Source organism: Sturnira hondurensis, unplaced genomic scaffold, assembly GCF_014824575.4.
Source record: "Sturnira hondurensis isolate 20B ecotype Veracruz unplaced genomic scaffold, ASM1482457v3 Scaffold0001120, whole genome shotgun sequence".
NCBI classification, from domain to species: Eukaryota; Metazoa; Chordata; class Mammalia; order Chiroptera; family Phyllostomidae; genus Sturnira; species Sturnira hondurensis.
Genome location: NW_028073751.1, coordinates 3,264,365 through 3,281,790, shown reverse-complemented (window position 1 = coordinate 3,281,790; position 17,426 = coordinate 3,264,365). Strand labels below are relative to the sequence as shown.

Genomic DNA, 17,426 nt, shown 5'->3' with positions numbered 1-17,426 from the left:
TATAATGTACTTATAATATTTCATGTCCTAAAATTAATACTGCATATTCCACAACATGTATTTGTACCAAAATATCTGGCCATTAAATCCTTTTAAACTAGCAATCAAATTTGTATATGTTACTTATGAATGTTGCATTTACTAGTACAGCCAATATTCGTTCAGGATCAATAAAATTTCAGGATATACATAAAAACAGAAAATTATTTTGCAAGGTTACAAACTTATTGTGTAGTTTAACATTTTCTCTAAGCAGCCCAAGTGTCCATTAACAGATGAGTACATAAAACAACCAGGGGACATTCACACAAGGGAATACTATCTGGCCATAAAAAAGAAGACATTTTTACCCGTTGTGACAGTACAGATGGAAAATTTTACCCTTTGAGACAGTATTTTTCTTCTTCATGATGGAAGAAGGGTTGTCTTGGGTCACACATTAAATACACAAATGCTAACAAAAACTGATAAGCAAAAAAGAGTTTTAAGTAAATTTATGGTTTTGTGTTGGGTCACATTCATCTACATTGGCCCATGGGCTGCAGGCTGGACACCCCTGTGAGGATTCTGATATTCTACCTTGCAGGGTACATTCTTCCAACCTACTACTGTACATTCCTCATTACTTCAGTGATCTACTGTTACTGATGAGGTTCATACCCCTTGGGAGAATTGAGATGGAAAAGAGACTAAGAGGCACTCTTCTAGGGTTTTTTGCTTAGCTTAGTTTCCCACTATAACAAGTAACAAAGAAAAGCCAAGCTTATTCAGTTTGGATGAAGGAAAAATGACTGATCATAAAGCAAAGATGGAAAAAGAACAAAACTTTACAATGATGCAGAATAATCTGTATAGACTCCAGCAACGTGGAATGTGGAGGGGGTTATCCGAATCTCCTGGGACATTAGCTAAAATGCAGACTCCCATTTCAAATCTGCTGAATCTGAACCTCTAAAAGTGGGGTTGCAAACCTCATTTTAAAAAGTATTCCATCAACATTTGCTTTACATACTTAGGTGCTCCCATGTTAGGTGCATAAATGTTTACTAGGGTTATATCCTCTTTTTGTTTCTCCAAACCTTTGTTGTATTCAAACTTGGTTGTGGGAGAAGGCACAGTGTTTCCACCTATGCCTCTATCTTGGCGGAAGTCCTAAAATCTATATCCTCTTTTTGGATTGTTCCTTTTATCATTATGAAGTGCCCTTTGTCTCCTACTGTGGCCTTGGTTTTAAAGTCTATTTTGTCAGATATAAGTAGTACTAACCCCAGCTTTTTCTTTTCCATTTGCATGAAATATCTTTTTCCAAACCTTTACTTTTAGTCTGTGTGCATCTTTTGATCTGAGATGGGTCTCTTAGAGGCAGCACATATATGGGTCTTTCATTAGACCCCACACTTCCCAGGGGCAACTCCCAGCCACCGAACTATCCCCTCCCGAACTTCAGTGGCTGTCTGTGAGAGCCTAGCCAGCCCTCTTGTACCTACTCTGCACTGCCTCACAGTCCTGTGGTGAAGTGGTTTCTTCTGTCTGCCCTTGGTTATAATGCCTCTCTCCAGTGTTCAGCTGGTTATTCTGGATGATTCTCTACAATTTTGTTGTAGTTCCAGATTGGTCCTAGGAGGAGGTTAGCATAGCCTCTGGACATAAAAGGAGAGATTGACAGAAATACAGTTATACCTGGGGATTTTAACACTCCACTGACTTCAATGGATAGATATTCCGGGCAGAAAATCAAAAAGGAGACAGCGGCCTTAAACAACATACTAGATCAAATGGATTTAATTGATATTTTCAGAGCATTTCACCCCAAAGCAGCAGAATACACATACTTCTCAAATGTACATGGAATGTTTTCTATGATAGACCACATGTTATTAGAACACAAAACAAGTCTCAATAAACTTAAGAAGTGTGAAATCATATCAAGCATCTTCTCTGACCTCAATGGTATGAAACTAGATATCAATCACAAGAAGAACACTAAAAAACACGCAAAGACATGGGAGCTAAACAACATGTTATTAAACAATGAATGGGTCAACAACAAGATCAAGGAATAAATCAAAAGATACCTTGAAACAAATGAAAGTGAGAACAATCCAAAATCTGTGGGATACTTGGGAAAGCAATCCAAAGAGGGAAATTCACAGCATTACAAGCCTATCTCAAAAAAAAAAAAACAAGAAAAAGCTCAAATAAACAATCTAACTTCACACTTAGTGGAATTTAACAACAAACAAAGCTCAAAGAGAGTAGAAGAAAAGACTTAGTAAATATCAGAGCAGAAATAAATGAAATAGTCTTAAAAAAAAACACAAAAGATCAATGAATCCAAAGAGCTGGTTCTTTGAAAAGATAAACAAGACTGACAAACTTTAACCAGACTAATCAAGAAAAAAAGAGAAAGGACCCAAATAAATAAAATCAGAAATGAAAGAGGAGAAATAACAACTGACACCAAAGAAATACAAAGGATTGTAAGAAAATATTATGAATAATTATATGACAACAAACTGGACAACCTGGATGAAATGGGCAAATTCCTAGAAACATATAATCTTCCAAAAATAAATCAGGAAGAATCAGAGACCCTGAATAGACAGACTGTATCTAATGAAATTGAAGCAGCAATAAAAAATCTTCCAACAAACAAATGTCTGGGACCAGATGGCTTCACATGTAAATTTTACCAAACATTCTAATAAGAGATAACACCTCTTCTTCTCAAACTATTTCATAAAATTCTAGAGGACAGAAGGCTCCCAAGCTCATTTTACATGGCCAGCATTATCCTAATTTCAGATAAAGACACTACAAAAAAAAAGTAAGTTATAAGCCAATATCCTTGATGAATACAGATGCTAAAACACTCAACAGAATATCAGCAACCTGAATAGAGCAATGCATCAAAGAGATCACACCCCATGATCAAGTAGGATTTATTCTGGGAATGCAAGGTTAGTATAACACTCACAAATTAGTAAATGCCATTCATCGCATAAACAAAAGGAAGGATAAAAACCATATGATCATATCAACAGATGCAGAAAAGCTTTTGATAAAATCCAGCACCCATTTATGATCAAAACTCTCAGCAAAGTGGGATTAAAGGGAACATTTATATTACCTAACCATACTAAAGGCCATATATGACAAACCCACTGCCAGCATCATACTCAAAGGGCAAAAAGTATGAGCATTCCTCTTAAGAGTGGGAACAAGACAGTCAGTGATGTCTACTTTCACCTCTCTTACTGGGAGTCCTAGCCACAGCAATCAGACAAAAAGAAGAAATAAAAGGCAATCAAATTTGAAAGAAAGAAGTAAAATTGTCTTTATTTGCAGATGACATGATACTGTACATGGAGAACCCCTAAGATTTCATGAAGAAACGTAGAAATGATAAATGAGTTCAGCAAAGTAACAGGATACAAAATTAATATCCAGAAATTAGTTGCATTTTTATATGCCAATAACCAACTAACGGAAAGGAAAATTAAGAAAATAACCCCACTCACAACTGCTACAAAAATAGGATAAAACACCTAGGGATAAAACTAACCAAGGGTGTAAAGACCTGTACTCAGAGAATTATAAGACACTGAAGAAAGTAAAAGAAGATACAAATGAGCAAAAAACCACATACCACGTTCAAGTACAGGAAGAATTAACATCATTAAAATGTCCCTACTATCCAAAGCAATTTATAGATTCAAGCAATTCCCATCAAGATTCCAATGACATTACTTCACAGAACTACAACAAATATTTCAAAAATTTATATGCAACCACCAAAGGCCCCACATAGCAACAGTGACTCTGAGAAAGAAGAACAAAGTTGGAGGAATCACGCTGCCTAACATCAAACTATAATATAAGGAAACAGCCTGGTACTGGCATAAACACAGACACATAGATCAACACAACAGAAAAGAGAGCCCAGAAATAAACCCACACCGTTACAGTCAATTAATATTCAACAGAGGAAGCAAACACATAAAGTGGGCTAAAGATAGTTTATTCAATAAATGGTGTTGGGCAAATTGGACAAATATGTGCAGAAAAATGAAAATAGATCACTTTGTACACCACACATAAGAATAACTTCAAAATGGACCGAACACTTAAATATTTGATCTAAAACTATAAAAATCCTAGAAGAAAACCTAAGCAGCAAAATCTCAGAAATGGCTCACAGAAATTTTTTTCTCAGATATATCTCCCCAGGCAAGGGAAACAAAAGAAAAAAATAAACAAATGGGACTACATCACACTAAAAAGTTTTTGCATGGCAAAGGGAACTATCAACTAAATAAAAAGACAACCCATAGAATGAAAGAACATATTTGCTGATACAGCTGATAAGGAGTTAATAATCAAAATTTATAAAGTACTTACAAAACTCAATACCAAAAAAAAAAAAACCCCAAACAATCCAATTAAAAAATAGGCAAAGGGCCCTGGCTGGTGTAGCTCGGTGGATTGAGCACAGGCCTGTGAACCAAAGGGTCACTGTTTTGATTCCCAGTCAGGGCACATGCCTGGGTTGCAGGCCAGGTCCCCAGTAGGGAACACATGAGAGGCAACCACACACTGATGTTTCTTTTCCACTCTTTCTCCTTCCCTTCCCCTCTCTCTAAAAATAAATAAATAAAATATTTTTAAAAAATGGGCAAAGGACCTGAATAGACACTTCTCCAAAGAGAATGTACAGACGGCAATAGACATGTAAAAAGATGCTCAATGTCACTAATCATCAGAGAAATGCAAATTAAAACCACAATGAGATACCATTTCACACCTGTCAGAATGGCTACCATCAATAAATCAACAAATAACAAGTGCTGGTGAGGATGCGGAGAAAGGGGAACCTTTTTGCACTATTAGTGGGAATGCAACCTGGTGTAGCCACTGTGGAAAGCAGTATGGAGATACTTCCAAAAATTTAAAATGGATCTACCTTTTGACCCAGTGATCCCACTTCTGGAAATATATCAGAAGAAACCTGAAACACTAATTCAAAAGACATAAGCACCCCTATGTTCATTGTAGCACTATTTATAATTAATTGTCAAGATATGGAAGCAGCCCAAGTGTCCATCAATAGATGAGAGAATAAAACAACGATGAAACATTTATACAATGGAATACTACTTGGCCATAAAAAAGAAGAAAAGTTGCCCTGGCTGGTGTAGCTCAGTGGATTGAGCGCAGGCCTGCGAACCACATGATCGCGGACCCAGGGCACATGCCTGGGTTGCAGGCCAGTTCCCAGCAGGGGATTCACGAGAGGCAACCATACATTGATGTTTCTCTCCTTCTCTCCTTCCATTCCCCTCTAAGAATAAATAAATTAAAAAAGAAAAAAAAAGAAAAGTTTACCTTTTGTAACAGCAGGGATGGACCTGGAGAACATTACGCTAAGTGAAATAAGCCAGTCAGAGAAAGACAAACACCATACCACTTCACTAATGTGGAATCTAGCAAACAAACTGAACTAACAAGCAAAACAAAGACAGAGTCATAGATGGAGAGCAGATGACAACTAGTGAGGGTGGGGTGAGTGGTGGAGAGACTGAGCAAAAGGAAAAAGGACTCGTGGATATGGTCAATAGTGTGATAGCTGCTGAGGGAAGGGGTGTAAAAGAGGACTAAATGGTACTGGAAAAAAGACAATAAAGATTAAATTTAAAAAAATAGTAAAAAGTATCCCAAGTTTTGAGACTTATAGCCAGAGAGAGAGAGATTTATAATCGCATTACCTTTAACAAATCCAGGAAGAAAGAAATACCTTATCTGAAGTTAACACTGAGCTTTGTATTTTATATAGGAGTCTGAAAACTTAGTAAAAGTTTTACATTACACAAAACTTAGTAAAAGTTCACATTTTCACATAATATTTTGTACAATAAATTGATTTTCTTTTTTCAAATCAGAACATAACTGCTTATTCAATAAGCCATTAATGAAGATATTTTAATAAGCATTATAATTAAGAGTGGCTTGACACTGAAAAATTTATTTTAGGTGACCTAAGTTAATTGTGATCCAATCACAATTTATTTGTAATTTATATAAATTAAGCACTGCTCCTGAGTTTAAACAAATCTCTCTGGATTACAATGAATATTAACTTTGCTTAACTTTTAAAACCATTTAGCACAAATTCCACAAATTTTTTCAAAAGAAAAGAAATGTTTTCCTATGAACAAGTATTCACCTTCTTAAAAACCAATTTCAGAATGAGGTAATAGAACATAATTTTATGAAAAAAAGTTAAGTTTATATAAATTAGAAAATGAACAATATAGCAAAAATGCTAACTTATTTTTTGTTTATCAGAGGATTATATTTAAAAAATTCAACAAGTCACCCTAAACTAAGGTTCATTTTTTTTAGTGAACATAGTTGAATGCAAAGGTCTTTATAATGGAGATTTTTCCCCCCCTGGAGTTTCTTAACTCTCCCAATAAGGGAGGATACAAAAGAACTATCTGAGTAAGAAAACCTAGTTTCACCTACAAGATTTTTTAGGAATATCACATTAAAAGAATACTAAGGAAGCAAATTACTAGTAATATAAATCTCTTTTTATTTAAACTTCATAATCTTTCTCATTTGAAGAGGATTTCTTCTTTCACACATCAGGGTCCTGGAACTCCTTGGTTGGAGTTCAGATACCCAGAACCCTGATTACCTACAACACCCAGTCCTTCCGCAGTAGCTCACAAGCACCAAAGCCCACCCTCACCTGATGCTTGGCCGGACTTATGCCCTCCAAAACAGTCTTCATGTCCTCCTGCTTGTCCTGTGAAAGGAAAAAGAAGAACTCACGGATCTTATTCCAAAAATGAAAATCACATTTGGCCATGAAGACCTTGTGACTGGTACTTCAGATGCTGGGCTTTATTAAACTCAGGATCTTTAACTAAAAAGATTCTCATCCGTAGAGACCATAATCTCAGGAGCAGAGCACTATTTTTTAAAGGGTGTGAAAATATGGGTCTTTACCAATATAACTTCAATATAAAGCTTAACAAATGCAGATATAACGCTGCTGTATTATTTGAATTCATGCCTTTGTCTCCAAACACAACTAAAGCCACAGAATCCAGAACAGTATGTTTTAACATCTAACCAAAGAATAAAATTAAAAGATTTGGGGATATCACAAGTTGGGAGAAAAAGTATGGAAAATATTGTAAGATAATTATATAGCTATGTAGCCCCTGTATTACAAACGTACTAATTGCTCACACTTTTCAACTAAAACCGGAACCTTCAAAGAACTTGAAAGACAGAATATCTGTATTTTCTTTAGGTCTAGATTCCTGACACAGAGAGAGTACTTGAAAATATAAATGATAAAACAGTAATAAGCTTTGCAGTCACAGGCCAGAGTCAACTAAGTCACCAAATAAAAAGGAAGCCTAGAGAAGTCTTCATTCTAAGTCACTCCTATCTCCTACCTGGAACATATGCTTACTCTAAGGGGATGCATGCTCCTACAGTACAAATTTGGCAAGAAAGTATTTTGAGACAATTATACAATTTGACGAAGCTGACTTCCCCTCCCTCCCACACCCCTACATGATTTTCAACAAATAGCAAGCTTCATTCAACTATGAATAATAAGCAAAAAATATCCAACATAGAGCCTATTAAATTCTTATAACAATGGAAACAATAAAATTTAAGTCCAATATTGCCCTATACTTTCAAATAAATGAAAGAGAACATGCCCTGGCTGGTGTAGCTCAGTGGATTGAGCGCGAGCCTGTGAACCACACAATCGTGGTTCGATTCCCAGTCAGGGCACATGCCTGGGTTACAGGCCAGTTCCCAGCAGGGGACTCACAAGAGGCAACCATACACTGATATTTCTCCCCTTCTCTCCTTCCCTTCCCCTCTAAAGATAAATAAACAAACAAACAAATAAATAAATAAATAAAAAGAAAGAGAACATAAATTCTTTAAATAGTTGAACAAAGTGATATAAACAGCAACAGATTAAAAAGTGAGTTGGAAGAGCAGAAGAAACTAAGTAATAATAAAACCATGAAAACCACTCTACTGTGGTTGCATCTAGTGATGCAACAACTATACAGAAAATATAGTGACCTGGAAGATAAGTTTAAGAAAGAAACAATGCAGAAGAAAAGGAGAAAGAAATAAAAACAATTAAGATAATACAAATAGAGGAGATCCAAACAATGGTTAACAAATATCCTGGATGAAAACAAAATAGAAAAAGAAGTATTCAAAGATGTAATGAAAGAAAACTGGAGGAGGAGAGAGAGGAAGAGGAGGCGGAGCAACAGCAAAAATCTTTAGTTAAAAGCACTCACTATTTTCCAGGTAAAACTAATAAAGAATAATAAACACCAAAGTACATCCTGGCAAAATCACAGAGGTTTAAATATAATGAGTCTTATGATAATCCAGGTAGAAATAGGAAATTACCTACATATAATAAGGAACAGTCTAGTGGGTTTTGGCAATACTCAATACCACAACACAGAGAACAGAGTCTTAGAATTTTTAGGGGGAAAAACAAGTGATTCAATAACTTTATATATGATGATATTCATTTACACATACAACATACAGTAATCTCAACAATGAAAGCACATGAGAACGCCTTCCCTCCTGTCTTTCCCCCAGGGGACCGGACTAAATTCAAATCAAAATACCAGTATCTGCCAGCCAAAAGGTGAATCAATTCAGGCACTCAAGGATTAAGAAGCTACACGGTATGAAAGACTAGTAAACACAGACTCCACCTAAATTTATAGTTAAAGTTAAACACCTGGCAGAAAAGTGTCATAAAATCGAAGGTCAAAGTTATAAAACAATAGTAATGTAAAAACTAAAATGGTGAAAGACATTTTTAATCTCCTTTCAGAATGAAGTCAATAGATACTGTCTGAATATTCTTCTAGAAAGCAACTTTATACATGTGTTTTATAGTTTCCCAAAGGTTCAGGAGCAATCAATGAGCAGCTCCTAGGGCTACTTGAACACAGGGAGAACTTTTAGTTAAAACAAACACTGGCCCATGATCACAGATTAAAAAATTAAACCATCAAGAAAGAAGGTAACACAGGAAAGAGGAAAAGAAGGAAGTAGGTAGGTAGGTAGATAGATAAATAAATCAATTTAATTCATGTAAATGAGAATGCTGGGAATTAGTAAGTCTCAATTACTAATAGAAATATAGACTGGTTTAGCATTTTTGACTGATCGGGCAGCAGCTATCAAAATTTTACATGTGCGCCCTTGGATAACCAAAACTTCACTTCTAGGAACTTACTCCTATTAATATATTCACAAAAGCAAAAAAGATGTAAATGTGTTTAATAATATTTAATGCAGCACCATTTGTAATATTTAATGCTAATAATGCAAATGTTTATGAATAACTACTTAAGGAATAAAAAACTATGAAAAAGAGAGAGAAAAATCCATAGGAACTGACATTGAAAAATATTATTAATAACAAAAAAGTTGCGGGACAGTATGTGTGGTATTTTGTGGTAACAAATCCACTCATAAAAAAAGACATATAGCCCACATACATAGAAAATATAAATACCTGGGTGTAGAGAAACATCCAGAAGAACACAACATACTGCTTAAGTTTAAAAAAAACAATCTTATAAAAGAGAAGACCTGGTCCACATTCCTATTTCATAAGATTTCATATAGAAAAATCCAACCTCCAGCCAAGATGGAGGCGTAGGTGGAAACACTGTGCCTCCTTGCACAACCAAGTTTAAAGACAACAAAGTTTTAGTAACAAAAACGCAACCAAAACAGACAGAAAACTGAACTGTACGGAAGTCTGAGAACAATGAGCCAGACCAGTAAGAGGGGTGGAGTCAGCAGCTGGCACAGCGGGGTCACGCAGGAAAATGTGGGCAAACTGACCCAGGCCTGAAGGCAGCGGTTGGCAGATCCCAGGCGTGGGGTGGTAATGGGCAGACCCAGTGAAGGCGCAAGGCGGCTGGCTGACCCCGGTCACACATTTGTATGCAGATAAACAAGGAAAAAAAAACATGCAGTGAGACAGACCGCGCAAACCAGAGCCCCAAGCGATGAGAATTAAAGCCTAAAAGCACCAACTGAAAAAACTTTTGGCGGTTGAGGTGCTGGGAGAGGCTCCCAGGCTCACAGAGAGTTCATTGGAGAGACCCACAGGCTCCTGGAGGGTGCACAAGCCCACACACCCAGGACCAGCACCAGAAGGGCCCAATTTGCTTGTGGGAAGTGGCAGAGGGGACCAAAATCTGAGAGAGGAAAAAACACCATTGCGTCTCTCTGACCTCTCCCCTACATACAGCATTACTACCCACAGACTGGGTCGCCCCGCCCTGGTGAACACCTAAGGCTCCACCTCTCATACATAACAGATGCGAACAGACCAAAACATTGTGGCTCAAGCAGAACAGCTCAAAGCCCCAGAGCCAATACTTCTATGCGACCAAGAGAGAGCCAACCTATCAGATGCACAGTTCAAAATACTGGTGATCAGGATGCTCACAGAACTGGTTTGATTTTAGTCACAAATTAGATGAACAAATGGGGGCTAAACTAATTGAAATTAAGGGAAATGCACAGGAAACCAACAGTGATGGAAAGGAAACTAGGACTCAAATCAAGGGAGTGGACCAGAAGGAAGAAAAAAATGACCAAACAGAAAAGAAGGAAAAAAAAAAAGAATTAAAAAAAAATGAGAGGAGGCTTAGGAACCTCCAGGACATCTTTAAACACTCCAACATCTGAATTATAGGGGTACCAGAAGGAGAAGAAGAATAGCCACAAGCAAAAAACTTATTTGAACAAATAATAAAGGAGAACTTCCCCAATCTGGCAAAGGAAATAGAATTCCAGGAAGTCCAGGAGGCTCAGAGTCCCAAAGAAGTTAGACCCAAGAAAGAACACACCAAGGCACATCATCATTATATTAGCCAAGATTAAAATGAAGGAGAATCCTAGAAGCAGCAAGAGATAAGGGCACAGTCACCTACAAAGGAGCTCCCATCAGACTTGTCAGTGGATTTCTCAAAAGAGACCTCTTGGAAGTTTGTTTTTTTTCTAAATATTTCTTAGGGATTTTAAGTATTAGAGAATGCTAATAGGTTTTAATATAAACTTCCTTATAATGGGTTTACATAATACCATACCTATAGTCACATCAAATACTTAAAAACACACCTGTGCCCAATAAACAAAGATACTATGCAGGAAAAAAAAACCATAAGGAATACTATTTATTTCAATGCATGATACCCACTATGGTGGTAACAAGAGATGCAAATAGGAGGAAGATATGAATTAGGCCATTTGTTCAGGATTCCTTTGCTTATAGACTAAGCTCAGTGCTTATAGAGTAGTTAAAATGATTCTGAATGCTAAACAGGGAGAACTTTTAAAAATCTCTGAAATCAATGGACAATTTTTAATTTAATTATTGATTTTTAAAAAGAACATTTTAAGTGGCCTATTTAAGAGCCCATGTGGCTCAGGAGCATTACCCTGTAACTGAAGCGTCGTGGGTTTGGTTCCATGCCCCATCAGGGCACATACCTGGGTTGCAGGTCGGGTCCCCAGCTGGGGGCGAGTGCAAGAGGCAACCAATCAATGTTTTCCGCTCACGTTGATCTTTCTTTCCCTTGTTTCTCCTTCCCTTCCCCCTTCTAAAATTAATAAGCATGTCCTCAGGTGAGGGTTTAAAAAAAAAAAAGAAAAACTAAGCCAGCCCAAAGATTTTAAGTAGTGGATTATTCAAACTTATGCAATGATTAAAAAGTTAGATGAACTACATATCAATCCATAATGTCCAAATATGGTGGATATTCAGTGTGCTTTTAACTGGAACTATCTATAAATATTTTTAAATATTTTAAAACTAGAAAAAATGAAGTTTCAAATTAGAAGATGTACCTATTTCGAGAATCTACCTGCAAATGTTCCAGTATGCCATTTGTTCTGGCTATAATTTTTTTTAAAGCAATAAATAAGAAATTTTCTACATTTCATTTAAAACTAAGGTATCAATTACACCTACTACATATTTAGGATGAAAAGCTCTAAAACTTCTCAGTTTCATCTCAGGAAACAATACAAGAAAACCAAATTGTTGCATTAAACATTTTTAAATCATAATTAATATCTTAACTAAGTCTGGGGCAGAATATTTTAAAGAATGATAAACAGTTTTTAAGCTCCTTTTTAAAAATTATAGTACCAAAATTTTGAATTATGGCAAAAGTCAAACTCTAAAATCTAATTAAGGCTTCAGGGTTGGTCTCGATTGTGCGTCAAAGTTTTTTTTGTACTTCCTTGTTTAAAACTGATATAAAAACAGTTCTCAGAAATGAAGATTTTCAACCAGCCCACAAAAACATCTATTTAATTTAAAGAACTAGCAAACCTAGATATCAAGAACACACCTATGAAATGCCAGGAATGGACTACATCTCCGCTCCACGCAACGTGGGTGGAGAGTCTTCCATGTGCAAATCACTGGAGGAAATTGTTATAGCCCTAAGACAGATCCTAGGAGGTGGCAACAAAGAACGAAGGACAAGAAAGACGCTAATGCCTTCTTATATCCANGCGTCAGTTTTTTTTGTACTTCCTTGTTTAAAACTGATATAAAAACAGTTCTCAGAAATGAAGATTTTCAACCAGCCCACAAAAACATCTATTTAATTTAAAGAACTAGCAAACCTAGATATCAAGAACACACCTATGAAATGCCAGGAATGGACTACATCTCCGCTCCACGCAACGCGGGTGGAGAGTCTTCCATGTGCAAACCACTGGAGGAAATTGTTATAGCCCTAAGACAGATCCTAGGAGGTGGCAACAAAGAACAAAGGACAAGAAAGACGCTAATGCCTTCTTATATCCAGTTAGTAATAATTATTTGTCATTTTTCTCAGGACTCAAGGACTGACAGGCCTGCTTTACTCACTTCCTGTGTTTTACTAGCTCTTGTTTCCCCTCCTTCGCTTTACAGTAAAGCCTGAAACTACAAAGTTTATTTATAGATTTTGAATACCAAACTTACTACACTTTCTCATACTTTCCACATCTTCTATAAAGAATATAAAATTAAGAAAAAATAGTATTAAAATTGAAATGTCTTCTGCAGAATGCAAAAGCACAGACTAGGCAATATATTTTAAAAATCAACCTAATGATTAAAAAGGAGAAAAAAAGAAAGTTATGCAAATTAAGTTATTATTAAATCTAACAGTTTAACTGAAAAACAAAAAGTCAAAAGTTCAATAATAAGTGAATGATTATGGTTCATTAATTTGATGGAATACTATGCAAGGGTTACAAACAAAGACTATGTAACGTTACAAAGATTATGAAAAAACACACTGGAAAAATAGAAGACAACTATATTATAATTAGATGAAAACATGAATGCAGAGATAGATCGCAAAATATAAAAATAAATATTAACACTTATGTTAAAATAACAGTATTAACTTTATATTTAATTAAGATATCTATTTATCTAAGCCAATTTTTAAATCTTATATTTTGAATATAAAATAATATGGAAAATTAGAATCTTTCTATTTGTTCACTTAATGCAATTCTTCTAAATAACTCTAATCACAAACACTACTTTACTTCAGAAGACTATCCAAATAAAACATTTGAAAATAATTTCATAATAGATTTCTAACCCAGTCAAAATCAGTAAGATTTTGCTATACGTCAGAGCATATTTTACAGATAATTCCTTTCTCCTATTTAATATTTTCAGAAAAACTCTCAACAAACAGGTTGAAAAAGTGACTTTGCTGTAAAAAATGGAAGAAGAAAGAGAATTCAGGTAAGAATTTGGAAGATATGAGTATTCAATTTGTTTATAGCATCTCAGCTTTTATACTCTATCCTATTGCTTTATTTCAAGTGCTGAAATACTCAAATTCTTAATTTTTATGGATGACCCAAAGCAACTCTAAAAAAGGAAAAAGATATAGAAAGAAGGCAGAAGATGGAGCTCTACTTATAATATCTGTGATAATTCTTAAATAAAAAAGTACACCTCAGAAAGTGTAACTGATGGGGAAGAAGCCAATTAATGAGAATGAATGCTAGTGTTAGAATATTTAGTACTAGTAGAAGTAATAATAAATGGCATAATTATACTATACATTTACCTTAGTCAATAATTACTTTCCAACAATCTCAGGTCTCTATTTTGAAATGTCTGTTGTTATAAATGGTTTAAAATGTAATACTTGTATAGTGTTTTCCCCAAAACTAAAACTAATATAAACTTGATTCATTATAACATTTCTCATAAATCTTTATGAAATATATAAGAGAATCCTGTGAGAAACTCTAGAAAACAGTTTAAAGTATTCTCACAAAATAAAAACAAATCAAAGCACGCATTTCAGCAAGAAGTATTAACCTTTAAGTGGGATATGATTTATAATTTCCATAGCTATAATGTTAAAAATATAAATCTACTATCTAATTTGAAACTGTGAAAAGCCAAAGTAGGAAATGCTAAAAAAAAAGAAACAACCCAGAAAAATAATAAAATGCTTTAATAATGTTAAGATGATAGTAGCTTTGCTTTTAAAGTTCAATTAGAGGAACAAACAAAAATCACTCAAACTGATGTGACAGGTTATTCTATTCTGTAAACATATTATTCAATGTATAATATGTCTAATAAAAGGCAGTTTAAAAGGTTTAGAAATGCCAGTCAGGATTGGAGTGAAAGGAAGAAACAAACTAATAATTTTACCCAGGAAATAAAATGGTATTAAAAATTCAGTATTTTAAAAAACAATTAATAAATGCAATAAAACTAGAATAGCCATCTTTTTCAAAACGAAGCATGCAACTAGAGATCTCTACTAGTTTTTTCTAAATGTTAAAAATGAATGAGAATTAACACAAATATATTTGAAATTAAAAATATCTTACTAAATCGGCTCCTGCTTGAAGCAAAACGTCTGCAACATCCGTGTGCCCATTCTCACAAGCATAGGCTAGAGCGGTGTCTCCTGTCGCTGTTGTAGCATGAACATTAGCACCTAGAAAACAAACAAACAAAATCATACATTTGCTTTGTGAATTGTAAATTATATTAAACAGTTCAATTTTGTAATTTGATGAAACTGATAAATTGGAAGTATAAAAATACTGCTATGTATTTTAAATGTCCTAATTTTCCTTTAAATACGCTTTGTAAAAATGCTTTTAGCCACACCAAAAAGAATTATATCAAATGATTTTAAGAAACAGTAAAATCTACCTACACATCCCCAGTAAGATAAATCCTAAGAAAGAGCTACAAAAACAAAAAAATATCAGTTTTCAGAAACCATAATGGTGGTAGTGTTGGATTATGTTCTAAGACAGTTCTATGGGTACTGTGGTAAGAATCAAGTAATCCTTTAGTAAAAGTGAAGTTTCTGGCATGGTTGAAAGAAAATACATAAGAGATTGTTATGGTTAAGTAATAACCCTACTGTTCTGAATTGGAAGTACTGACATGAACTCATGATGTATTTCACCCATAAAGAAAAAAATTTCCTAACTCTGACCAACTAAAATGCCCAGAGACAATGACACACCAAGAAGAAAAGAGTACTTCTGACTTAGACCATAATCTCTAAGTACCACTTCCTATTAAGTAGGATAAGGCTTCTTAGAAAAATGTTTGGTTCCAACACTGAGGCAGAAGCTGCATAAGATAAGCATGAAATACCTTGCTGTATCAGAAAGCACAGAAACCTCAAGGACTACAATGAGACCATATCAAAAGGATTTAGGAGATAATGTTACTGACCAAACTATGTAAAACTGCCCTGCCTTCCCACAATTTTTGCATGAATAAAAAATGAGGACTGTGATGAAGTGAAAGCCATCATATATTTATCCCAAAGTTCAAAATAGTGTTCATATTTAAAAAAAAACCACTTTTCTGGTCACTACTGAAAGATGCTAGGGAACCACATTATTATTTTGGAAACAAATAACAGGTGAAAAAAATCAAACATTTATACTGCTTTTCCTACATGATTTACATCTAAGAGTAAATGAGGGGAAGTTTCTCTTTAGACTTTTTCCAGATAATAAACAAGGAAGAAATAATAGAATTTGGAATATCACCACTTTGCTAGCCCTACTAAATTAATGGATCTAAGCAATGATCACCAATGGCTAATAATAGTACAAAAAGAAAGACAATCAGATATTTATTATCTCAAGATAACAAATAATATAAATAACAATTACTACCTATAGTCTACTAATAAACACACACACAATCTAATTCAATCAAGCCTCTAAATTTAATTACAACTCTCTAGGAAATCTAAGGGTCAGAAAAAAAAGTTAAGTGAAATCATGGAGATGTAATTAGCAAAATCTATACTACAGAAAGCCTAAAACATAAACATTCCATTTCTTCAACCAAAACTTGTAAGGAATAAAAAAAACTGGGAGCCCATACATTAAAAGAGATTTAAGAGACATACTGATTAATAGTTATTAATCTCAGTTGAGTACTGGTTCAAAAGCCATTAAATACAAACATACACATTTATAAGACTATCAGGAAAACATGAAAACTGTTTGGATATTTAGTGATACTAAAAGTAATTATTTAAAAAATTTAGAAAGGAAACAGTACTGTTACTTTTTTAAGTGGTTATTTTTTAGAGTTACATAATGAAATATTTATTGATAATTTACAAAAATAAATTTATTTTAAACTAATTTACTTTCAAATTTAAAAAAATTCAAATTTTAGTTAAAAAAGGTTTTTGTTAACTATGTATGGTGACAGATGTTAACCAGATTTTCTCAGCAATTTTTTAAATGTTTATTTTAGGCCCTGGCTGGTGTAGCTCAGTGGATTGAGCGTGGGCCTGCGAACCAGACGATTGCGGTTCAATTCCCAGTTAGGGCACATGCTTAGGTTCCAGGCCAGTTTCCGGCAGGGGCCAGTTCCCTGCAGGGGATGCACGAGAAGCAACCATACATTGATGTTTCTTTCCTCTCTCCTTCCCTTCCCCTCTAAAAAGATAAATAAATAAAATATTTTAAAAAATGTTTACTTTAAACAAAAGTAATTTTATAAAAATAATGGGGGACTGGGACTTCCGCCAAGATGGAGGCATAGGTGGAAATGCTGTGCCTCCTCTCACAACCAAGTTTAAAGTCAACAAAGTTTCGGTAACAAAAAACGCAGCCAAAACATAGAAAATCAAACTATACAAAGTCCAACAACAACAAACCATTTGGCCAGACTGGTAAGAGGGGCGGAGCCAGCAGTGGAGCAGGGTTGGGCAGGAAAGGTCTCCTGACCCAGGTGCACAGGCAGCCGTGGGAGGATCCCAGGTGTGGGGTGGCAACAGGCAAACCCA

General features: G+C 34.9%; 1 protein-coding gene across 11 annotated transcripts in view; it reads right to left on the bottom strand.

Moving 5' to 3' along the window:
- Positions 1–17,426, bottom strand: part of ANKHD1 (ankyrin repeat and KH domain containing 1) — a 119,683-nt gene that overhangs the window by 56,520 nt on the left and 45,737 nt on the right. For 7 of the 11 annotated variants that reach the window (XM_037061937.1, XM_037061905.1, XM_037061886.1 and 4 more), the window contains exons 10-11: positions 14,977–15,086; positions 6,755–6,811 (exon numbers count right to left, since the gene is read on the bottom strand). In XM_037061937.1, the coding sequence (XP_036917832.1) occupies positions 6,755–6,811; positions 14,977–15,086 (167 nt within the window). The remainder of the gene's footprint in view (positions 1–6,754; positions 6,812–14,976; positions 15,087–17,426) is intronic. The other 4 variants (XM_037061948.1, XM_037061913.1, XM_037061890.1 and 1 more) reach the window with 1 other exon arrangement.